We start from the raw sequence: 26445 nt of genomic DNA, 5'->3' as shown, positions 1-26445 counted from the left end.
ACTCCTAGAGACAACCGTATACTTCATAGCATTAACTTGGTTGCCTGAGTTCTAGATGTGAACCTTTGATTTTGCTCTCAGATGATACCATCATTTAATATCTAAAACACACTCAAACTATGTTCAGGCTTTGATCTACAAAAACAGCACAAACAAACCTGTTTTGTACAGGATGGTCCTGTTGTTCTAATGTAACCCGCCCAAACCTCCCCTTCGTGTTTTCTAGCACACAGAAGAGTTACAAAGGGCATAGGGAGGACAGTGGGATCCAGAAGGCTAATGAGAACATGGCTAAAGTTTTTATCTGTCACACCTAGGATATAAAAGCTATTTAATCACCTAGAAATTTTGATAGTATTCTTTCTGAAAATGTTTATGGTTATGAACAAAGTAAATAAAACTTTCTCCCTAATAACATTGCTAGAATATAGTACCTGACATTATAAAATAGCCTCATAGAAATTTTTCTGTGATGTCTTTAAAAAAGCCAAAGATTTCCTACTTTCTCATAGTAATGTCATTCTGAATAACCAAGAGTTTTCTCTTGTGTGCCCATGTTATAGATAAGTGTGTCAGGGAAAACTTCATGTGGGTTCAAGGTGAGCCCTTTCATGTCAAGTGCTACTCTTGAGTGAGGGTGAATTCTAAATTGGAATACATGAAAATGGTAGTAAAGTTAGAACGGTATAATTTTTAAAAATTTAGTCATCACGGGGCACCTGGGTGTCTCAGTCATTAATCGTCTGCCTTTGGCTCAGGTCATGATCCCAGGGTCCTGGGATCGAGCCCTGCATCGGACTCCCTGCTCAGCGGGAAGCCTGCTTCTCCCTCTCCCACTCCCTCTGCTTGTGTTCCCTCTCTCACTATCTCTCTCTCTCTCTCTCTGTCAAATAAATAAGTAAATAAATAAAATCTTTAAAAAAAATAAATAAAAAATGTAGTCATCAGAGTATTGTTTAAAAGGGAGAAGCAAACTAGATTCTCTTTTCCTATAAAATGAAGCCCAGGTGCTTAGCTGTGTTGCTGGGTAAGCAGGAGTCCTGATAAATAACACTTCTATAAGAATGGGGTCCGAGGTTTAACCACTTCAGGTTACAGCCCTTAACTATCTCTGTAGGCCACACGGTCATTGCGTTATAAATGTGGGCACTGCCTACAGCATATGTTGCCTGCCTTTCTAGAAGCATACAGACTCCAGGATGAGTGGGTGACTCTTTCCTAAAGTAGGTGATTCTGAGTATTTGATGATAGAAAGGAATACCTCTAAGCTCCCAAAAGGAAGGTCCCTGTTTTGCCTGGGGGTGGAAGAGGGAGCTATCACAATACAATTTTAGGAATGTTAGGAGCTGTGCTTTGGTTCATTTGCTGGTGTAAACTCACTGAAGTCTCTGTGGAGGGCAAAGGATCAGATAAGAAAGGGGTCATTCTTCATAGACTGAGAAATGTGAAACCTTAGGAATTCTTGTTGATGAATTTTATTCCCTTCTAGTCTGAGTAACCTTTCTTTCTTCCTAGCAAGAGACACATGGAATAAATCATTGATGGTATGAACAATATTTGAGATAAATGCAACTGTCAGGTGGTTTCCTAGGAGTCCTGTAAGGGCACATGAGGACTGCGAACAGCTGAGTCTGTATTTTAATTCAGTGGAATGTATTCAGACTCCTATGGGGGCTCTAACACGGCAGTAGCCAAGGGCTCAAGGCTGCATTATTAGTAATAGTTTTGTGTGTGTGTGTGTGTACATTCTCGAGTAACTGAGCCATTTCTCAAAAATGTCTGTTTCGTACAAATACTAAGCCCAGGTCAAAAATGTTCACAAAATTATTAGCAAACTCTAATGGAGATTTGGCTTTTCCAGGCATTTGGAACACAATTTCCAAACATGGTTGAGAAAAATGACCTTGGATGTATGGTGCATCAATGAACAGTGACCTTTTAGGTTAATTAAGAAAGCTGGAGCCCCAGAGGATTTTTGAGCAACTTTTTTTGTTGCCCAAAGGAACTGCAGAATAGAATTGTGGTGTGAATGTGTAGAAAGGGGGTGATTTTCAAGGTTGTGAATAATGACCAGAAGAAAATGCTTTTATATGAATGCAAAAGGGAGATGCTAAATAAACTTTGGACCCTTAGACCGCTTAGCTTTTCTATAAATTGGCTTTTGTGTATCCACATTAAGCCTTTTATTTGTTCCTATTTAATTTATGAGTGAACAGTGAAAATAAAGAGGAAAATGGGTCAGTTCTATAAGAATGCATGCAATGGAGGGGCGCCTGGGTGGCTCGGTCATTAAGTGTCTGCCTTCGGCTCAGGTCATGGTCCCAGGGTCCTGGGATCGAGTCCCACATCGGGCTCCCTGCTCCGCAGGAAGCCTGCTTCTCCCTCTCCCACTCCCCCTGCTTGTGTTCCTCTCTCGCTCTGTCTCTCTCTGTCAAATAAATAAATAAAATCTTAAAAAAAAAACAAAGAATGTATGCAATGGAAGCATTAACTCTTCCAATTTTTTTGTATAAAAATGTTGGCTCACTGTATGCCAAGCAGTTTAATCATGTCAGGCAGCTAACGACGAGTTTCTTTGTTTCCAGCTGACGCGGGTGTAGACACTGTGGCAGGGTTTATGGCCAGCAGCGGAGCCACAGACATCACGAATCGAAACAGCCCGGCCACACCACCAAATACCCTTCATCTCCGTTCCTCCCACAATGAACTGTTGAATGCGGAGATAAAACACACCGAAACCAAGAACAGCACGCCCCCCAAATGCAGGAAAAAATATGCACTAACTAACATCCAGGTGGCGATGGGCCTCTCTGATCCAGCTGCACAGCCCCTGCTGGGAAACGGCTCTGCTAACATCAAGCTGGTGAAAAATGGGGAGAACCAGCTCCGGAAGGCTGCAGAACAAGGACAGCAGGACCCCAACAAAAACGTCAGCCCCACGGCGGTCATCAACATAACTTCTGAGAAGTTAGAGGGCAAAGAGCCCCACCCGTGTGATTCCTCAGGCTGTGAAATTTTACCCTCCCAACCCCGGAGAACCAAGAGCTTCCTAAATTACTATGCAGACCTGGAAACCTCAGCCAGAGACGTAGAGCAGAACTCGGGCAACCAGCACGGGGTTGTGGAAGAGAAGTCCCAGCCGGGCCAGGGCCCGGCCTCCACCGTCATTGGGAATGGCGAGGTGCTGCCGCAGAAACCAAACAAAGCCCAGTTCAGCCCTGAAGATGGTCAAGTGGCCACAGTGTCATCCAGCCCAGAGACCAAGAAGGATCATCCTAAAACGGGGGCCAAAACCGATTGCGCGCTACACCGGATCCAGAACCTGGCACCGAGCGATGAGGAGTCCAGCTGGACAACACTGTCCCAAGACAGTGCCTCACCCAGTTCCCCGGATGAAACAGGTACCCCCGGGAAAGGGTGTAGACTCATGCGGCACTTCCTCTGGGTGTGTTCAGTTATTGATGGAATTAATCTCTAGCCCGACCAAAAAAAGTCCATTTGTGGGCAGAGAAGAACGTTAAGCCTCTTGGGGTAAAATTAGGCATTTTGTGTGGAAAATAGATTTCTCAGTGGTTTCATTTTGGTTCTTACATCAGGTGCTTGTCCTGTGAGCATTTTTGTCAAACAAATGGGTCCTTGGTGTTAAGTACAGTAAAACATCATCTGTTTAGAAATTACAATGCCAGTGCTTAGGTGAACTATTTCAATATACTATCTAGAAATACTGGGTTTTGTTCAGCAAAATAAGAAAAGAAATACAGTTGCAGAGGTCAGCATATAGCTTGATTAAAAGAACCAACTATTTTAAATTTCTCGGAACGGATTTATGCTCAAACTAATGAAAAGTTAGAAGTTTACAAAGTTTAAGTCTACTTATTATAGACATTTCCCTTTGACCTTTACTGGGGAACATGTTATTAGCCTTGTTCATGTGATATTTGAAAGTAAGAAAATGGTGTTTTTTTTTTTTTTTTTCTTTTAATATATTCAGAAGTTCAGGATTTTAACTAGTCTAATTGAGACCAGTCTTTCTTGACTTTGTCTATCTCTGTATCATCTTTGGATTTGTCAGAGGAATCACAGTTCGGACAGAAATGAACAGGGTTCTAAAAGCCAGCCACTTTCAATTGCATCTTCTCATGGCTCCCCCAGTATACTGATGATAAGATTAAAACACGCGGAGCACTTGGTTGTATCTAAATTCAGTGTAAACAAGCACTCACAAAGGCTTATTTCTCTATCGTAACCCAGTAACCCAGCTCCTACCATAGTGGGTTCCAAGACCCTGTTAATGTGCTGTAAATATAACAGCACCACCATGGAAGGAAATAACATTTCTGCAACCTATAAGGCGGAGAAATTACAAGGACTCTAGATAAGGAAAAGAGAAGGAGAAAGTGAAGACATTGACTTGTTTAAAAAAAACCAAACTGTTTTTGAAGTGCCCTTTAAAATCGCGTTACTTTAGCTGATGGATTTCATCAGCCCGCTGTAGCTGGAGATGGCAGTAGGGAGGTTGAGATGAGTCCATTTCATCTCATAAATGTCTAGACCTGCACATTACTGGAAGTATAATTATGTTTAGTGATGTTACTGAGTTCACAGCTATTACCTTTTACCCATTGAGAGGATTCATATCCTATAGCGGATGGACCCTGTATTGGAATCTACATCAAGGACTCCTTGAGTCTCTCCCAGCCAAACTCCACTTGCTGTTTTCAGCAGTGCCACCAAGACCTCATTGTCTTCCTCTGTCCTGACAGTCTTCCCACTGCTCTCCCAGGCACGGTGCTTTCTGTTGGAGGCAAATTTCAAATTTTACTGCCTGGTATTAAATGAACAGTAAAGTCTCCCCTGTTCCTCACTCTAGCCCCTTTCCCCAGTGATGGCCACTGTTGTCGTCGTCGTCTTTTTTTTTTTTAAATATTTCCTTTCAGAAAACATTTTAGGCATATACCCACCTTTATAATAAATTTTAAGATTTACCCAAATTTTATGATAATGATATTTTTAAAGAATCCTTATCTTTTAGAGATATATACTAATATATAATAGTATAATAGATATAATGTAATAAAATGTATACTAATATAAATAATATTGTGTATGGGATTTTCTCCAAAATAATAGAGGTGGAGATTAAAAAAAAAAAGAAAGAAACCAAACTGCCCCTAAGCTGATAATTGTTAAAGATGGGTACATAATGGTTTATTATTCTGTTCTCTCTAATTTTGTATCCTTTAATATTCTCCACAATAAAAAGGTAAAACAAGAAAAAAATTACAAGAGAGAGCTTTACAAATGGTTTGCTTTTTCCTCTTACGTATGTATTTTGTAGAGCAGCACATATGAGGACGCAGTGCTTTTCTACCTCAGGTTTTTTAAGTATCAGGCATGCTTTTCCACCCTCTGTACTTAATTCAGCATGCGGCAAGTTCTCAAAATATTCAAGCTCCATGGTTTGTTTAATGATTCCCTCACCGCTGAGTGTTTGGATCGTTTCTGTCCACAGCCCCTTCTCTGGTTGAGTGAGGGTGTCAGTAAGGGTCTGTGGGGAGCACGGAATGCAGGCTGAACACACGTACTCTGCTCGCTCTGACTCTCTCTGGGACACCTTCCTGGGCTCCCCTCTGCTCACTGCTCCTTTGCTCAGTGGCCTGGCATCACTTTCTGTTGTGTTTCTCTGGTGCTTGGCACATGATGGGAACTGAGTTAGAGCTTTCTTGACACAAGGGGAGAGGATACGTTCATTCTCCTCTCTTAAAGCCAGTTTTGAAGACCTTCACGTTTTAAAGGAAGATTGACAATATGGTGATGTCCCTTAATGGGTGGCTAAGGATAGACATTTTGAGTCAGATATGCTCAAAAGAGTGTGTTAGCTATAACTCTAAAGCAGCGAGATTGAGTTTTTTAAAAACATGCTTAAGAACCAAATCTGTACTATTTTTTTTTTTTTTTTTTTTAGATTTATTTATTTGAGAGAGAGAGAGAAAGCACGAGGGTGAGGGGGAGAGGAAGAGGGAGAGAGAGAATCCCAAGCAGACTCCCCACCGAGCACGGAGCCTGACACGGGGCTCAACCCCGTGACCCTAAGACCATGACCTGAGCTGAAATCAGGAGTCGGCCGGCCACTTAACCGACCGAGCCATCCAGGCGCCCCCAGACCTGTGCTGTTGTTCAACATATGGTCACTTTGGGATCTCTGTACTTATTTCAGCATGCTGCAAGGTCTCAAAATATTAATATCAATAGTTTTGGGGAATTCTTTTGGAATTTCCTCATAGCCAGTTGTGAACTCCTACTGAAACGAAACCTCTTTACTTCAGGATCACACTTCCGAGTTTCAGGTAGTGACCGCCGCATAAATTAGTGAGTAAAAAAAAATCATCGAATTTTCAGCATTTGTATTTCTCTTGGTTTCTGTCTGTCCATTGAAACATACCGTTAGTGTTTACAATGATCAGGAGCAGTTTAAATGAAACATTGTATGTTTCACTTACAATGGTAAAATCAGTGTTTATTATACATTTCATATAGTATATACATGTTTATGTATATAATAAACACAAATGCTAACTGTTGAAAGAAAAGAAGAAGTAAGAGCAAATTTTTGTAAGATGCTGGTATGCATCGCCGTTACACACAGTACATGCATACTAGTCTGCATTGCCGAGTGTATATATTTGCTTATCTGCTGTGTGTTAAGTAAATACCCATCACAGTGGTGTGTGTTTTATGACTAAATCATGACACAGTTATCTTTGGATTGCAGACTGTGCTTTGGGGAGCCGAGAAAAATAGAACAGACTCATTTCTACCTTCGGGGCATCCTTTCCAAGTTAGACTGCTATTTATAAAATAAAATGCACTGCCTAACCCAGAGATTGACTTCTTTCTCGTTCTCTTTCTTTCTGAATTGCCCCCTCCAGCATTTTGGTAACTTTTTTTTTGCACGATCAATCAATGTATACAATATGTTGCTTCTCTTTTCCTCCCGTGTAGTCTGTCCTCTGAGAAAACAAGAGCCGATTAGGAAAAAGAACAGCATCTGTGAAATCACTGAGTTTCATAGGAGTTTACCAAAGTTCAAAGAAATGCCTTGACCCCGATTCTAAAAGAAAGGGTTGCATCCCATTTTGGTATTTGAAGGTGAGAACTTGTGATCTGTTAGCATTTTGCCAGAAATACAGTTCCCTCCGTGGCCCCAGGTAAGCACGGTGACTTAGATAAGTTTAGGTTGGTCAGATTGTGTGTCGTCTCTCTGTTAGTCATCTGCTGGTTTATGTTTGTTTCATGAAAATTTTTGAAAGATACATGCTGATGCTTCCTGGGGACAGGTTTCAGTGCCTTGTTGGTACCAACATGTAATTTAGGTTTAATTCGGGGCTTACTAAAATCAAAGATACAGAGTATGAAGCTGGGTGGATCTTGTAGACTAGCCATGCCGACATTAGGTTCATTACTAATGTGGACAAAGGCAGGATATACACAGAGAAAACAAAATCTAGATGGTGTGACTTTGGGCCTTATGCATCATTAACTTATCATTGAGAACATGGGCTCTAGGCTCAACTTCCTGAGTTTGAATCTCAGCTTGGTTAGAGGCAGGCAGTTCACATAGCCTATCATGTGTAAAGTGGGCATGATAATAGGGTCTGGCATAGATCAGTTGTGAGGATTCAGTGAGAGCATCTTCAAAGGGCTCTTAGAACAATGGCTGGCATACACCAAGAGTTTAATAAATATTAGTGCTTATTATTATTAGTGATCACCATTATCACTGCAGCAGTGGGATGGAAAAATTTCCTTCTTCCTTAATTATGAGTTGCCTATATTTTGGACTCTGATTTTAGTTAGGACTTTCTGCACTCTAAGGGCAGGGATTGGTCTGTCTTCATCTTTGTATTTGTATTGTCAATGCCTGAAATACAGCAGGTGAACTTAGTAAATAAATAATGATTAAATAAAACTGGAGGCCATCTACATATCCCCAAATGGCCCTGATGTAGTCAGTACATCATTTGATGTTACAGCTCAGTCAACGTCTGATTTTGATGTTGGGTACATATTTTATAACATAATTGACAAAGTTGCCTCGGAATAGGTGAGGCTGAAAAAACAGCCTTATAGGAAAGGCACAGTGAAATTCTGTGGGCCTACTATGTGTCCATAGAATCTTGTTCATGCTACTTTCTCGTACTCGTGTGGCCATAGTGGGACTTGAACCAATGTATTCAGACACAGCATCCCGTGTTTTTCCACTGTACCATAGTCTTGAGACATAGGTATATGACCTCCAGCGCCTTGAATATGTGAGATTTAATCTTCAGCTGGGTGTGTGTGGTAGTTACCTTGAGAATCTGGAAAATGGAAAATTATATTTTAGATGATCTTTCCATCCCTTTTTTTTTTTTTAAGATTTTATTTATTTGAGAGAGAGAGAGAGATGGCAAGAGAGAACACGAGCAGAGGGAGAAGCAGGCTCCCTGCAAGCAGGGAGCCTGACTCAGGGCTCGATCCCAGGACCCTGAGGTTATGACCTGAGCTGAAGGCAGAAGCTTAACCGGCTGAGCCACCCAGGTGCCCCGGATTTTTCTGTTCTTATAAAAAATTGAGATGTAGCTCAAATGTTATTTCCTCTGTGAAACCTTTCAAGACCCTCTGAGTTATTGAAAGTCCTTTCTCGCTACCCAAAAGAATGTTTTCAGATTTCTTTTATCATGTTCGCCTCAGCAGTTTGTGACCTCACTTGAAACTTTCCATTTAGACATAGAGCTCCGTGAAAGCAGGAGCCAAGTCTTCATTACCCCTTCAAAGATACGAACCCCTTCAAAGAGAACGTAATACATAATAAAAGGCTGTATTAGTGCTATCTCGTTGCCGGTTGGGTAGCTGGAGCTGGATGATAAACTTGCATGGTCTCTGAGGGTTGCTACATCAAGCACACCTATAGAAACAGAAAAAGTAAACACGGCTTGTAAACCATAATTGTGAAGAGCACCTGGATAGGATGATTTATATTCCAGGCTCCTGGGAGCGATGGAGAATGGGGGCTGGTCACTCAGTCTGCCACAAACATTCCTCGTATTTGAGGCTATAGGTCTGCAAGTCAGAAAGGCCCGTGCCAAGGAAAAGGGCTGTTTCGATTACATTTGCCTTTACACTTCACCTTGCGTTGCAGATTGATCCATGTTGCTCGAGAGTTTGAATCCTTTGATGTCATGCATTGATTGGTTTCCAGTATTAAGGCAAGCAAAGTGGACCTCTTTGGCAAGCTGGATAGCTGGTGAGGGGGAAAGCCAAGGCACCAACCTAATTATGTCGACATAATTGGCAACTCTTCTTATTTCTGGCTTTAGCTAGCTTAAGAGGGCTAGAACTTTGGATAAGTTTATACTATTAACTCTTCCAAAAACTTCGTTTAAATGTTCATTCTTTGTCGCTTGTTTTCTGGTAATTTCAACTATAAATGATTTTTAAATTGCTTTTCAAAAGCTCCGATCCCTTAAAAAACTAGTTCCAGGATATAGGAAAGGCCTTATTTTCAGCTGGTTTGCCCTACTGGATTAATTTTAATCTCTTAAATACCCTTTGGTGATTCACTAGCCTTCCTGTCTTGTCTTCTCAGTTGAGAGTTCCATGATGTGACAGGAGGAATTCAAGAAGACAGATGTGAGATGTTTCCAGAATAGCTTGGACACACTGTGTTCTGGGGTAGATGATGTGGTTTCCAAATTAGATTTTTGTACCCTGGGGGTAAGACATATAAAAATATTTCTTGTCTCACCCCATGAACTTAGGGAAGAAAATGATTTTGCTCAATTAGGTATTTTGGAAAGTTCTAGACAAGAAAAAAAGTATTCCCTTAAATGTTCAAGATAGTTTTTGGTTGCTCTTTCATTTTAAAATATTATACTTTAGGAAACAGATAAATATAATGAAATGAATGGTAGCAAAAGTCTAATAGTCTGGTAGTGAGCACAAGACAATAGATAGATTCAAATGCACCAGGAAGGGACTGTGAGGGGCCAGAGGGCTGTGGGGTAGAGGATGCTCAGAGGAGGAAACTTCAGTTGATGGGGATGTGGACAGTCAGGTACTTCAAGTTACCTGTGCTGGGGACTGAATAGGCATCAGATGGAGATCTGAGGAAGGCATTGCCCTTAGAGGTGTTAAAAAGTAAAGAATCTCTTTTTTTCTTCTTTTCTTTTCAATTAATTACTAAAGAAGTTTAATTTGTAATTTCCCCCCACTCTTTTCTCTGCTTTACTGGCATTTTGAAAATAAAAATTGGGGCGCCTGGGTGGTGTAGTCAGTTAAGCATCCGACTCTTGGTTTCAGCTCAGATAGCGATCTCAGTGTCATGAGATCGAACCCCACATCAGGCTGTTTGAGTCTGTTTGAGATTCTCTCTTCCTTTCCCTCTGCCCCTCCTGCTTATGCTCTCTCTAAAATAAATAAATTTTTTAAAAAAGGAAAAGAAAAGAAAAACTTTGTTTTCCAGTTTGGGCAAGTTAGTTTCTGGGAGAGACTAGTGTGAGCAGAGTGGCTACTTAGAAAGAGAAGGGTGCGCCTGAGTCAGGTGCTCCCAGAGGTGCGAGGAAATGCTCTCCTGCCCTTGATGGAGGGCATGTAGCTGCTGGGATTGTGACTCAGTGGGCCCCTAGAGACAAAAGTACTACTGGTGACTTGAAGAATTTTGGTCAACTTTCATCATGCACTATCTGCCTAAATTCCTTATCCTCACAGAAGAACCTTAAATTAATAAATACATAGAGAGGGGTGCCTGGGTTGCTCAGTTGGTTAAGCCTCTATCTTGGGCTCAGGTCATGATCTCAGGGTCCTGGGATTGAGCCCTGCATCAGGCTCCCTGCTCAGCGGGGAGTCTGCTTCTCCCTCTCTCTCTGCCGCTCCCCCCACTGCTTATGCCTCTCTCTCTCTAATAAATAAATAAAATCTTAAAAAAAATAAATACATAGGGGCTTATGACTTTTTTTAAAAAATTCTATTTGAGGAGAGAGAGAGAGAATGTGGGCACGTGCATGAGCAGGGCAAGGGGCAAAGAAAGAAACAGACTCCCTACTGAGGAGGGAGTCCAATGTGGGACCCGATCCTGGGTCTCTGGGATCATGACCTGAGCCAAAGGCAGATGCTTAACAGACTGAGCCATCCAGGTGCCCCCAGGCTTATGATTTTAAAAGCCAAGATGCTACAGAAACATCCAGAGCATCAGCCAGCTTGAACTTACCCACATCCATGGGGAACTGAAATAGATCTGTAACTTTACGTTGATTTTCACTGAGCAGCATTATCCACGTAAGTTAATAACAGTTCAGGGGTTTGTGAGTTTGCTCATCATAATTTTGTTCATTATTTCATCCATTTTTTCTTTGATTTGTTACTTCATATATACATACATATGCCAGTCATTTTGTAAGAGCCCATTCTGTGTTCTGTGGTAGGTGCCTGAGACCTAGAAATAAATGAGAATCAGTCTGAGACCTCAGATAGCTGACCTACAGATTCTTATTGCCATGGACGCAGCCCCCACCGTATGAAGAGTGCCTTTTACATGGGTCTGTGTATTCTTCGTTTCATTTTGCACATGTCAATACTTCAGTTGGTGTGAAAAGATAAGGCCCACCCCAGGTCCAGGGCAGCCTAAGTTTCCAAGCAAAGAAGATGAGTAGATGTTTAGATGTTTTATTTGTTTCTTAGGGCTACTGTAACAAATTGCCGTGTACTCAGTGGCTTCGAACAACAGAAATTTATTCTTGTGGTTCTAAAAGTCCAAAATCAAAGTGTCACCAGGTCGCGCTGCTTCTGAGGGCTCCTTCCGAAGCTCCCTTGCTTGCCTCTCCCAAGCTTCCCGTGGTTCCTGGCAATGCTTGGTACTCTGTGGCCTGTCGCCCCAGCACTGCAATCTCTGCCTGTGTCTTCCCATGGCCTTCTTATTAGGACACCGGTCCTTGGGTTTAGGGCCCCCCAATCCAGTATGACCTCACCTTAGCTGACTACATCTGCAAATCCTGAGGTTCTGGGTGGATATAAATGGGGGTGGGGTTACGACTCAACCCAGCACAGGTGTCTTCATAGGTAATTCCTTAATATCTGTAACACAGAGGAGATGTGAGAGGATATTTGCAGAAATTACCATGTTCATATTTTTCAAGAAGGACATCTTACATTTGTAGGTATTCTGAGAATTGATAAATGAACAGAATGTGTTGCTGGGGGGGCTCAAGATGGTTTGGGGGTTACCTTCGTCCAAAATGTTTGTTGTAGAGATAAGGAAACCTAGATGTGGGCCTGACCCTGGGGGGAGGGGTCTGAAATCACAAACCCAGCTGAGACGGGGAATTAGTGTGGAAAGGGAAGGAAAACATGATGAAGACACAGTTAAGCTTAACATTTAGCAGTGTGGCTCAGCTCTGAAGGGCAAGATAGTTCAGGGAACTTGGCAGATAGAGATGGGGTTATTCCTTTTGCTCCAAGCTTAGGAACAGACAGGCAGGGATATTGGTAATTGCCATGTTTTTCTTACCTGTGTTTGAGAGACATTGCTTACCAAACACACAGGATTTTCTCAGGAGCTATGTCGAATATAAGAGAAAAAGATATGACCTTAACGGGCGCCTGGGTGGCTCAGTTGGTTAAGCGACTGCCTTTGGCTCAGGTCATGATCCTGGAGTCCCAGGATCGAGTCCCGCATCGGGCTTCCTGCTCAGCAGGGAGTCTGCTTCTCCCTCTGACCCTCCCCCCTCTCATGTGCTCTCTCTCTCTCCCATTCTCTCTCTCAAATAAATAAATAAAATCTTAAAAAAAAAAAAAAAAAAAAGATATGACCTTAACTTTAGGGCAATGCAGAAGCCGTATGATGCCAGGAAATCTTCAGAGATCACACATCGGCAGTGCTGGAGGGCACACAGACAGCCCACAGACAGGTTTGGTCCGGCAAACGGTGTTTTAGAAAACTTTGAATTAGATGCCAATGCTTAGAAATTGGGAGCTTTTCTTACTTAAAAATACAGGTTTCTCATCTCTCTTGTCAATCCAGGAATCTCACAACACTGAGTGTGAGTGCCAAAGAGGTCCTAGTCAGTGGCCTCCATTTAGGTGGGTCCTTTCCTTCCTAGCTCAAGGCACTGGACTCGGGGACTCCTGCTCTGTGTGTCAGTGGACTCAGCTGCCACATACACATGAAACCGTTATGGTAGAAGAAACTCACATCGTGTTGGTCTTGCCTGTTACAGCTGCATGCAACGGCAACATCCTGGGGCCATGGTCATTCCAGTGTCAGTCCCAGGCCTTCTGCTAGAATTATAAAGCGTGACATGAACTGTTAAGCAAAACATGCTTGAAATTTTCAAAAACGTCTTTAGATGACTTCTCAGTGTTCTCCATCTGTTAATCTGGTTAAAGGAGGAGAAACATTAGCTTTTCAAAAGCTAGAATGTGGGTGGTTCATAAATTTTGTGCCTCGAGTCTGACGCAGGTAATGTACTCAGTTCGCTTTCATAAATGTGAAGGTAGTCAACAACTATCCTTATAATTTACATATTGCATTTCCCTGTTAAAACCCTTAGATGCAAAACAGTGAAATAAAAGCTTCATATTCAAACACTTCATTGGAAAAATCAAATCATCTGACTGTTAGAAAATCACACGTGATTGGGGCACTCATTGAGTGGCTCAGTGGGTTAAGTGTCCGATTCTTGGTCTCAGCTCAGGTCTTGGTCTCAGGGTTGTGGGCATGGAGCCTACTTAAAAAAAAAAAAAATCACACATGGTCAGCATTCCATGTGGAATGGTCAGAAAGCAAGAAAACAGGATAACTCCAACTCCAAAACATTCTTCTTTGTACCTAAGAGGGGAGATGATATTTACCACGTGTGAACTTTCATTTTTTTCTTTTTGTTTAGCTTTCCATAGATTTCCTCTTGAATATGATTGAATTTAATCCTCAAAAGGATTCTTGCTCAGTATCATGAGGAACATTGTTAGTTGATTATTTTTCTCCCTCAGTGTTATTTGAAGAAGTCTTCATATAAAACTGAATTGGTACCTCTGAAATATGGTAAAGGTAGATCTCCATCCTGTAAATGGCTTGTTTGGGAAACTGGTTTTGGTCTGTTGTTTCTTTGTTACCAGGATTCTTTTTCTCATATAAATGATAGTATATGTGAGGGTCGTACAAGGTCTACAAGATGGCTGGCACAGGAAACCATGTTCAGTCCCTAACAGGCACGTAGAGTCGTGTTAGTAGAACCACAGAACCCTTTCCTGGAATGTTCTAGAAGAAAATGTGGTTATAGCTCCATGTGAAGTTGTCAGAAAGTGAGAGGGTGGGGCTGACCCCAACTCTAAATCATTGGGAAGGGACTGATGGGAGGTATAGCAGGGGAAGTTCAAGGACTAAAGGTGGCAAGACACCTGGTGATGGAAGCCTCCAGGGATACTGCTCAGGAATGGGCTGACTCTCCAGTTACTACTTTGCTTTTCTCTATCTGCTCCAGGTGTGTGTCCTGTGGGGGGGCCTCTAACCAACATTTCCTTTCATCCCTTGCTCATTGTGGACAAGGGAGACATTCCATGACTTCCTTTCTTTACCCAGAGCAAGCATCAGCTTCTTTCAGGATTTCCAAGTGGCTTTCACCATTTTAGTTCATTTCTTGTCCCTCTGTCTCCTGATGACCTTTCCTCTGTGTGCTATGGAATAAGAGCCCTGGGTCAGAGAACGGACTCCATGTATAAAATACCAGAGAGAAGCATTTTTAACTCAGTTCTATCATATCTTTAATGGAGTTAAGGACTATTGGATTGGTAAAATCTAGAGTAAAAATTAAATCATTTTAATTATAAATAAAAATTTATTTTTAGGATACTCTTAGTAAGGTTGATAGGTTACCCTTACTCCACTCACATGGTTTCAGTCTGATGAATGCCTACTGAGTTCCTAAACGTGCAGGTACTGAGCTAGTGCTCTGGGTGAATCCCAGACTGAGATGTAATCTTGCCCTCAGAGAACTAACAGGCTCCTTCCTCAAGATTCTTTTAAATCTCTTTATCCATCTCTTGGCCTTCATCACTTCCTGGGTTTTAGAGGCAGATATCCTGGCTTATCCCACTTTATCACTTTCTTAACCTCTGAGCCCCAGCTGTCTTATCTCTAAAGTGGGAATAATAATAGTAGGACCTACCTTATAAGATTGTTACATGAAGTCCTCGGCACAGTACCCGGCCCGCAGAAAGCATGTTTTGAAATGTTAGCTACCATTATTATTACTGTCGTATTGTCTTTGCTGTGGGGTGGAAAGATTCTTTGGGATATAGGCTGTTTGGCTTTTGTTGTTTTGTTAATCGCCAGAAACGAGTTCATACAATGGGTGAGCATGTTTCAGTGAATGATTATTATAAAAAGTAGATTGGGTTTTTTTTTAAGTTTTTATTTGAATTCTAGTTAGTTAACATACAGTGTAATATTAGCTCCAGCTGTACAATTCAGTGGTTCAACACTGCCATATGACATCCGGTGCTCATCGCCCGTGCCCTCCTTGTGAGCAGCGCAGCAAATTAAAGGGACTAGTTTACTTCCTGGAAATTCACAATAATTAGGGAGATGCATAAATCCCCTGCTTCTCAAATGTGAATGTGCAGGACAATCTCCTGGAGATCTTGTTGAAACGCAGAATCTGATGTAGTGGGGCTGGGGCCTGAGATTCTGCTTTTTTTTTTTTTTTTAAGAAAATTTTTTAATTGTGGAGATTCTACATTTGTTAGAGGCTTTTTCAAGTGATACTGATACTTATTTCCGTGCTTGACCACAGTTGGAGTGGTAACACTGGACCGTAGGCTGCAGGAGGAAGGGGGTACCAGATAGAGATTTGCCAAGTATGTAGAGCAGATAAGGGTCATAAAGTTCCAGATAAGGCATTTCTTGATTGGGAGAAAAGGACAGAATTGAAATTAAATGGGGTTTAGAGAAATAAAGAAGTGGTAGGCATACAGGGGAAAAAAAAAAAGAAACAAGAAAGATTACTCTAAGGCAGTGTCCTCAAACTTTTTGGTCTTGGGGACCCCTTCACATCTTCAAAAATTATCGAGAGCCCCAAATATCTTTTTTATGTGGATTATACCTATCAGTATTTACTGTATTAAAAATTAGGGTGCCCGGGTGGCTCAGTTGGTTAAGCGACTGCCTTCGGCTCAGGTCACGATCCTGGAGTCCCGGGATCAAGTCCCGCATTGGGCTCGCTGCTCAGCGGGGAGTCTGCTTCTCCCTCTGACCCTACCCCCTCTTGTGCTCTCTCTCTCACTGTCTCTCTCTCAAATAAATAAAATAAAATCTTCAAAAAAAAATTAAAATGGCAATTATTTTTTAAAGTTATCCACTTAAAAAAGAATAAGAAACTCATTATTGTTAACAAAATAGAATATGTTTTATGAAACAAACATTTTTTTCAAAGCCAACAACAGTTTAGTGAGAAGAGTGATATTGTTTTATTTATTCAAAAATCTCCTTCATGGCTTAATCAAAGGCAGCTGGATTCTCTTATCTGATTCTACCTTTCCTGTGTCTCCATAAATTGTTTTGGTTGAAGTAAATGAAGAAAATTGTGCCAGTCTCATATAGACGTGAAGGTGAAAAAGAGAGGAATATTTTAATAGGTTTTCAGGTAATTGAGGATATTCTTTTTTGATGTTACACCAAAACTCGATAATTGAGAGTTTCTTAAAGGTTACTTACACTGCGGGATCTGAAACCACAATAGTAAACTTTGTTGTATTGTTGTATTAAAATCCATTGGCGTGTCATACATTTTGAATGGATGTTTTACCCATACATAATTTAGTAACATCATGGATTGGTGATTTGGAAAATACTGGTTCAGTGCGTTGTGAAATTCTTCCAAATGTTGACACATTTCATTATACAATAGGAAAACATTACACTCGTTAATCTCACCACCTATCTCATCAGAGAAGTCAGTAATTATTGGGAAGCTGTCAAGCTCTCAGGGGCAGATACAAGTTTTCCAAAATTCTGATTTTTGCTTGAAAGCTTGCATTTTATCATCGGCAACAAATACTGTCAGTTGTTTTCCTTGAAGTGACAGGCTCACCTCATTCATTTCTGAGAAAATGTCTGCCTCGTACCTGAATTTGAATAACCACAGTTTGTCTGTCAGTCGTTCTTTTAAGAAGAAAGGATGTCCCATGTGCCTTTTCCCTCAAACAACGATCATGCCTCCATCTACAGAAGTACTTTATGCACGCTTACATTAAAAAGGTATTCTCAAGGATTGAGATTTAATGAAGTTTACTGCTTCAACAAGGAATTCTTAGGTGAGATTAGCATTGTTTTCAGTGGGGAGTATATATATATATATAGTATCGGCGGGTACAGTGATTGCTAGTACAGTTTGTGTCCTTGTCTTGCTCCGTGCTGAAAACGCCAGCAATTTTAGCCATTATTTTTTTGTGCCCTATCAGTTAATAGATATCAACACAGTGGAAAAAGCTGTAAATAACATCTTAGAATTATGAAAGTCATTTCGACCTCAGAGACGCCCTGAAGCTCTCTCCAGGAATTTTGCTCTCAGTGTGAGGATCCGTGCTTCCAAGCATTTTGGTTGGAGAGGAGAGTCTGTGAAGGCTAATTGTGAGAGAGTCGGGTAGGTAGATGGAGGCCAGATTGGAGAATGCTAATGCTTAAGTGTGAACTTGCTTTTGTGAGTGAAAAATGGTTGACGGTTACGAGAAGAAGAATGTCATTAGTAAGGTGGAGTTTGAAGAAAGTATGTCAGACCTCGGTGCCTAGAATACGTGGCAGGGGCAAAGGAGGCAGGCTGTTGGAGATGATGATGATCAGAGGAGACTGTAGCTTTAAAAATAGCACAGACGTAGGGGAAAGGCATCTCTAGGATTTAGTGATTGATGGGATATGGATGGTGAGGGAGAGGGCAGAACCAAAGATGTGAGCATTTCCATGTGAAGAGTAAGAACATGATGGTTTTAGAAATAAGGAAGTTGGAAGGAGGAGCTAGTTTTTGGAGGAGGAGGAGGATGTTTTTGATTTTAGACACGTGAGTTTGAGATAACGTGGAACAGCCGGGTGTCGGGGTGGGGGGGTGATGTCCTGAAGTTAGAGTTGTGGCTTTACTCCGACATCAAATTCTTCCACAGTGTCTGGGACTTTTATGTGAACTTTTGGTTCATCGCGGCTCTAAGCATGCTTCGCTGTAGACAGGTGATAGGGTAGGGATGGAGTGGGACCACGGGTGGCTTACCCACGTTGGGTAGTATTAGAGGACTGCCGAAAAACACCCATGGCATAGTTTGATGGTTTGAATCAGTCTTTTTTTTTTTTTTTTCCCATTTGAAATATTAAACTTGCATTGCATTTCTCAAATTTTCACTTACCTGCAGTAAAGTGAAAGGGCCACATTTAGAAAGGCAAGCGTACTCTTCTACTCACAAGCTGATGTTGACATTGACTTTCACTTACGTCTGCCAAGTAAGATGCCCGACAGACTTTACCTGGTGGCATGCATGACCTTAGCCTAGGGTCTCCCTGACAGACTCCAAACCAGGCTTTAAAAGCAGATCTGCTTCTTAGAGATAGACTCATTCATCAAGTTCGTGAGACTAAAATACTACAGACAATATATCAGTTTATTAATTTGTAATGAGAATGATCACGGCCCCAGGTAATGGATTTGTTGACACGACAGAGTCGGCGCACTCTCTCAGTGCTAGTGTATTATTTCCCAACCAGAAGTCATTATCACGTGGCCTGATTTGCCCTAAACTGCATGACTAGGCATTCCCTCCCTCTAGACGGTCACACAGGAAACCCAAGCATACGCAGAAGGATGCTTGGGGAATGTGGTTCTACCAGAGGGGAATCAGAAATCAAATGTTTAAATGGCGTTGGCCTGGATAGCCTGATGCATCCTGTACTTCTTCCCCTTGGGATGATGCTGTCGGGAGCCTGGAATCCTTGAAGGGCATTGGCCAAGATTCTCTCTTCTTTGGAATTTGAATCTACGGTCTGCTTTTTCCGAGCTACCTAGTTTTCTGCTTGACACACTCTTTCTTAAGATAAAGTAATATTTTCAACTGAGTGAAAGATAAGTCATTGCTACCACTCTGATCTGTTTTTTACCTACGTAAAACACTTCTGACACTAAATGTGTGGGTTTACCACACCAAGCAATTCTCCAGTTCTCTGCAGACACCAGCTGGACGTCAATCCTGATCCTAACTCCCCAGAGTTAGCACCTACCCCAGAGGTTAAGGTCTCTGCGCTGTAAGACTGCCCCCCTCCCCCACTTCAGATGCCAGTCACAAGTAGTGGGTCACCAGGTTACCCACGGTTCTGTCCAACTTGACTACAAATCAGGAGTTTTCAGTACCCTCTCCTCAGAATAATTTACTATCATGGTTCATAGAACTCAGGGGAGCACTTTATACTTACTGGTTTAGTATAAATTCTATTATAAAGGCTACAGATGAAGAGGGATGTAGGGCGAGATCCAAGAGTCCTGAGTGCAGGAGTTTCTCTCCCCGTGGAGTTGACCCATGGATCTGTTCACCAACCCAGAAACTCTCCAAACCATTTCATTTAGGGTTTTTACAGAGGTTCCATTACATAGGCCTGATTGATTAAATCACTGGCAAATGGTGATGAATTGAGTTTACAGCCTCTCTCCCCTCCCTGAAGGATGAAACTGAGTTCCAACCCTCAGATTTCCGTCTCTGGCAATCAGCCCCATGCTGAAGCCAACTCTAGACTCATCTAGTTAGTATAAACTCAGCTCTGGTGGATGGAGGCTTATTGTGAATAACAAAAGATGCTCTCTGAGCTACATCACTCAGGAAAATACAGGGGTTTTAGGACCTCTTCAGGAACTGAAATGAGACCAAATATATATATTTTTTTATATCACAAGATGATAGTCATACTATGTTTAGGAGCTATCTTATCTCCTTCTTGTCCCATTTCTTGGCTTTGATCCATCGGCTGACTCAGTTGTTGCTTGATAACTCCAAAACAGTCTTACCTCCTTTGTTTTCAAGTCTTGGAAGAAATCTCATTGCAGCTCTTAAGTCACTGTTTCCTCCAGGTTTGGCCTACGGCCCACCTGCATCCAACTCCCCTAGATGTGTTTCACAGTGCACATGCCTGGGCCTCACGGGGGCCTTCCAGGATCAGACCGAGTAGGTGGGTCTCAGGAACCTGCATTCTCACGAGCTCTTCAGAGGATGCCTTTACACGCCCTGCTTGAGAAGCACGGCTCCAATCCTGATGTTTGATCTGCTTTAGTCGGGGATTTCCACGGTGTTGTAAAGTGCTGTGTTCTTGTTAAAGTCCATAATGATCTGGCCAGAGTTTAACAGGAATTACAGTCATGATGAAAAACTTGTGTAAAACATTCATTTTCTTTAAAAACCAACCAAACAGGGGTGCCTGGGTGGCTCAGTCATTAGGCGTCTGCCTTCGGCTCAGATCATGATCCCAGGGTCCTGGGATCGAGCCCCGCGTCGGGCTCCCTGCTCGGCGGGAGGCCTGCTTCTCCCTCTCCCACTCCCCCTGCTTGTGTTCCCTCTCTCGCTGTCTCTCTCTCTGTCGAATGAATAAATAAAATCTTAAAAAAATAAAAACCAAACAAACAAAAGGAGTGCTTTGTTTTGTTTTTATTAGGGGTAAGAAGAGTTTTTCACTGTTAGAGGCTCCAGAAATTAAACTACTGGATGTCTTTTCTCTGGCTCCTGACCCCAAAATGGGATCTGTGGCATAAGCTTTGATGCAGCATAAAGATTGAATATTTGAAATCCCAGCTCTGACATTACTGAATGTGTACTTGTGGTTGAGTCACTCACCGTCGTGCATTTTCCCTCTGTGACATGGGGCTAACGATAGTATCTGCCTCAGGGGGCGGTTGGGAGGCTGAAATGAAGGAAGGCACGGGGAGCACTCAGTTATCGGGCTGGGCATGTGGCAAGGGCTCCGCAGAAATTTGATTTTACAAATATTTCCAAATGGGAAATTAACTCTCCCACTAAAGGACAGGCCCAGAAAGAATAAAAGAGGGACTATGATTGTGTAAACAAAATACTTTCAGATAAGCAGCAGAATAGACTAGAATGTGTAGATACGGAGACAATAGAGCAGAGACCTTGCAGATGGAAGGCTGCCCTGTTTTCCATCCATCCCTATTGAGTTTGGTTTGTAGGTCAGATCAGCCTTAACTGAAAAGGTGGAGAAGAGGAGGGTGGGTCCCCAGGGCAGTGCAGTCCCCTGGGTCTGGACATCACAGGTCTGGGTTCTGCTCTTGAGACTCTGACTCGCTAGCCTCACGACAGGCTGACTTGCAGAGTCCCCGAACTTCATGCGGCCATCCCACACCGCATCCAGCAAATTTTCCAGGTGTGCGTTTGTTCTCTTCCCCACTCCACACTTATGAGGCACCCAAGAATACTGTCCAGGAATATATCTAAAATGCTGTTTAATTACATCAGAAAACGAATCTATAGCTGTTAAAGTGAACTAAACCAGTCAGCTGAGGTATCCGTTTCCACTCTCAACAAGTTCTGAGCCTTAACTCCAGAATGTGTTAGCAAAATGCTTTTCTCTTTAGTATTTTTAGCCTTAATGGACAATTTTCACTCAATATAAGTTTGGGGGGGGGGGGCAGAGAGAGAGAGACGGGATAAGAGTGAGTGTTCTGAATGGAGAGGCTGTAACTGGTAGGATTTTCATAACTTTGTAGTTTCAGACCATTCTGAACATTCTCAGAGACAATTCTTAGGAGACACTTCAGCCTACCTTCTCTAAGGGTAAGGTGAGTAGCGTCCTCAGCTAAAATACCCTTTGGTGTTCTGCAGATTCTAAAAGAAACCTAGAAGCAGCTGGCCGGTTAGCTCAGTTGGTTAGAGCGTGGTGCTGATAAAAGAAACCTAGAAAACTGAGGGATAAGCTGAATTAGGGAAGGAGCATTTTCCAAGCTGTAAATTAAAAAGCGTGTCTATTTTGGGAGGTGGGGTTAAAACATCTAGAGCTTATCTATACTTTTTGTTGCTTTTCTCTGCTCATTTGCCAAAAACAAACAAACAAAATCACCACACGTCAAGCTCGGGACCAAGAAGCAGGTGGAAATTGCTCTAGTTAGAACTCCATCTGTATTTTTTTGTGTGTTCTTTGCATATGTTTTAAAAATATAAACAGAGTCACTTGGTATTTACCATATTTCATCTGAAGTATTTTGTATGTTATATTCTTAGTTTGAAGGATAGGATAGGTTAACATCAGTAGGGGGGGTGAAAGTTTCAAAATGCCTGGCAGTCTTCAGGTGGACTTTTTATCAATACCAAGAAGCAAAATAAGAAATTTAACAACCAAAACCCAAACGAAAATGACCAGAAGTCTGTGTACTCAAGCAGACTAAATCTTCTGCCCTCCCCTCACTATTCCGGGTTCTGCCTGCTTCTCTTTTCCTCCACTTGCCTCCACAGAGCACATAAACCCAATTTAAACCTTCAGGAGCTGAATCCCAGAGTCTTTGCTTTTCTTGGCAGAAGCGGAAGAGAAGATGCCATATACAGTTTGGAGTAGCATGGTGAAACATAGTTTTAAAACGATAGATATAGTTTGGGATGAAATAAATCACTGTTTAATCTGTATTACTTTGCCCATATGGGTACACTTGGACCCACCACGAACTTGCTGCATGATGGTGAAGCGTTTCCCCCAGGAGCTTGCCATAGATCTGTCAAGAGCCTTCTGGAAGTCTGAAAGCTTTGGAATGGTAGGCTAAGGAAATGCTGAGCCATTTGCAGAGTTCTTTTCTTTCTTTTGGATAAAAAGTGGTTATGGCATGAGCGCTTTCATGAGAAATGATCGGCCTTGGAATCTTGCCTAGCTTTTGGCACTTTTGTAGGAAAGAACCCTTTTTCTCAGGTTAGACGCCTGGTACAGCTGGACTTTGCCGAGATGCTGGGCAACAAACTAGGCATAGTCTGTCAGTTTCAGGTTAAGTATTATTTTATGAAACAGTTTTTACAGTTGGATAAATACATGTGTGTTTACTGGATCATGGTGACAAAATGTATTTCTTACACACATTGCATTCCAGTATACAGTGGAAAAAGAGTGGTGTTTGGAGTCCGGTACGGCTAGGTTTCGAATCCCAGATCTGCTTTACTGCTCTGTGTCGTTGGGCAAGTTACTAAGTAGCCCTAAGCCTCTGTTTCATCATTTATCAAACGGGCTCCTATCACCTTCCTCATAAGATTTTTCGGAGGTGATTGAATGAGCTAATAATATATGGAAAGTATGTGTGCTGAAATATGTGCAAAGTGTGTGTACATGTATGTATGTAAAATAAATTCCTGGCACGTGGCAGGAATCAATCAGTAGTCTTTCTTTCCCTACTTTCCCTTTATCTAGTTCCCTAAAAAAATCCAGCGATTCTTGGCGGTGGTTCCTTTGATTTGGTGTTAACCTTACTCTAAATTATTAGTTTAGAGCCAGCAGAATGGAACTTGCACCAAAGTAGATTTTCTGGATCCAGATCCAAGCGCCTGCTCAGCCTCATGAATGTCTTACTCCGGGCAAGTTGCCTCTGCTTGTAGCGTCTCCTTCCTCTGCTCGCCCTCCCTTGTCCCAGACTGTGAACTTTACTCTGTTTAATGATGACTTGTGTTTCAGGTCCACTTTCTAAGGTTGGCCTTAGGATCCACATTTCTTTCTAGGAAATGTAGTATTTATTGTACGAACTCTTCATTGTTCATTCTGATATTCGAGTATACATCCTGGCCATATGTATATTTGTTTATAAATCATACACATTTGCAACATACTAATATATTCTCTGCATAGATACGACATACAAAAGTAGAAATAAATGGATAAGGGGAGCCTGGGTGGCGCGGTTGGTTGAGCGTCCAACTCTTGGTTTTGGCTCGGGCCATGATCTCAGGGTTGTGAGATTGAGTCCCGCATCGGGCTCTGCACTCAGTGCAGAGTCTGCTTGAGTCTCTCCCTCTCGCTCCTCCCTTGCCGTGCTTGTTCTCGTGCTCTCTCTCTCGCTCTAAAATTTAATTAATTACTTAAAAAAAGAAATAAATGGATAAAATAACAATAAAAGTATAAGTAGAAGATATACTTTCTTCATATCCCACTGAACCATCTTGTGCTACTCCCATTTTTTAAAAAATTGTGGTAAAATATACATAACACAAATACATACCATCTTGGCCATTTTTTAAAAATTTATTTATTTTGCTGCTTATTTATTATAGTTATTAGAATGAAAATATATTCTAATTTCTTATTAATATGGCTTCATATGGTAATTCACTTATTTATTCAATACTTAAGACACAATTACTAAGAAGCAACACATAAACAATGCCCTCAAAGTACCTCCAACTTGTTAGATTCAAAACCATATTTAAATAATTACATTATTTCATGAAAAGTTCAGTAATAGAATTATGCACAAGGTTACACAGTAGCACAGAAGGGAATAATAAACTTTGAAGGAATAGGGGAAAGACATCACCACAGAGGCTGTGAAACTTGGCTTTTAAAGGACAAATAGGATTTCCCCAGGTTAAAATAAGGAACTTCAGGCAGAGGGACCACAATAAACAAGGGCTCAGCAGTGTGAGGTAGCAAGGTGTGGTCAGGGAGCTAAGACAATTCCTGGAATGCACAAGGCAAGAGTAGCAGGACACAAAGCTCGAGATAAACCAGCGGCTACACTGAAGGATCTTTGCAGGGCGCGCCTGGCTGGCTTAGTCGGTCTACCAGACTCTTGATCCCAGGGTTGTTGAGTTTGAGCCCCATGCTGGGTGGAGAGATTACCAAGGAATTCTTAATCACTTCACTTCTGTAAAATTCTTTATCTTTTCAGTGTTACACAAGTGAAGCGTGAGGTGGGTCTCGAGGAGCTGAGGGCCATTTCTATTACCAGTGTTCTGGGCAGCCAGGTTCCGAAGGTGTCTAAGATGTCGCTGCTGAGAAAGCAGCTCCACGTGCAGGGCCCGCGCGGCAGAACCAGGGGGCATCCAGGCGGCCGGGCCGGGGGGGCGGGGGGGACCGGGCCCCCGACCGATGCCGAGGCGCTCATCTGGACCCAGGGGCCGCCATGCTCATCCCAACAAGTGCCCTCCTTAACGCCCATCACCCATTTAGCCCATCCCCCACCCACCAGCCCTCCAGTAACCCTCAGTTTGCTTCCTACGGTTAAGAGTCTCTTAGGGTTTGCCGCCCTCTCTGTTTTTATCTTATCATATTTTCCCCTCCCTTCCCCCATGTTCATCTGTTTTGTTTCTTAAATTCCACATGAGTGAAATCATGATATTTGTCTTTCTCTGACTTATTTCACTTAGCATAATACATTCTAGTTCCATCCATGTTGTTGCAAATGGCGAGATTTCATTCTTTTTGATGGCTGAGTAATATTCCAATATATACTGGAATATATATTTTCATATATGTATAATATATATAGGAATATTATTTATATTATATATATGTATATATACTACATCTTCTTTATCCATTCATTAGTTGATGGACATTTGGGCTCTTTCCATAATTTGGCTATTGTTGATAGTTTAGCCATTTTAAAGTGTACAATTCAGCTATATTAAGTACATTCAAATTGTTGTGTGACTATCACTACCACCCATTCTTAAAATTATTTTCATGTTGTAAAACTGAAACTCCATATGCATTAGACAATAACTTCCCAATCTCCCCTCCTGCCAGCCCCCGGTAACCACCATTCTACTTTTTGTCTCTGATTTTGACTATGCCAGGTACCTCTTATAAGTGGAATCAGACAATCTATATATTTTTGTGACTGGCTTTTTTCACTTGGCATAATGTCCTCAAGGTTCCTCCATGTTGCATGTGTCGGAATTTCCTTCCTCTTTAAGTCTGTAATATGCCATTGTGTGTATATGGCACATTTGGCTTATCCATACATCTGGCGATGGACACGCGGGGTGCTTCCAGGTTACACTGCTCCCACTTTTGAGACTACTGGTGTAGCACATGGGCCAAAGAACTATGGTAGATAAGCATACGATGGGTCATTAAAAAAAAAAGGCAGCATCATCCTTGGCTAAGGATTCAAGCCTGTGGTTCTCACTCTGGCTGTACGTTAAAATCTCCTAGAGTGCTTTAAAAAATGATCTACATTGAGGTATTCCCACCACGGACTCTGATTTGACTGGTCTGTGATAAGAATAGTATTTATTTAAAGCTTTGGTATCAGTGTTTTTTAAAGCTCTTCAGATGGTTCCTTTGTGCAGCCAAGGTTGAGAATCATTGATTACCCTTTCAGAAATCCACTCTTTAAATTTGTAAACCGCCACTGACAATACTCACTTTATGGGAATGATAATTGTCACCCTTTTCTGAATCTC

The 26445-nt window shown here is 41.8% G+C and overlaps 1 protein-coding gene across 14 annotated transcripts in view; it reads left to right on the top strand.

Annotated features, from left to right (window-relative positions):
• The window catches only part of APBB2 (amyloid beta precursor protein binding family B member 2), a 355537-nt gene that overhangs the window by 172227 nt on the left and 156865 nt on the right, over positions 1-26445 (top strand). For all 14 annotated transcript variants that reach the window (XM_032400246.1, XM_032400253.1, XM_032400244.1 and 11 more), the window contains one exon: positions 2586-3401. In XM_032400246.1, the coding sequence (XP_032256137.1) occupies positions 2586-3401 (816 nt within the window). The remainder of the gene's footprint in view (positions 1-2585; positions 3402-26445) is intronic.

This window comes from Phoca vitulina, unplaced genomic scaffold (genome assembly GCF_004348235.1).
Source record: "Phoca vitulina isolate PV1807 unplaced genomic scaffold, GSC_HSeal_1.0 scaffold3, whole genome shotgun sequence".
NCBI lineage: Eukaryota > Metazoa > Chordata > Mammalia > Carnivora > Phocidae > Phoca > Phoca vitulina.
The sequence above is the reverse complement of the archived record's forward strand: the minus strand, read 5'-3'. Positions and strand labels throughout refer to the sequence as shown.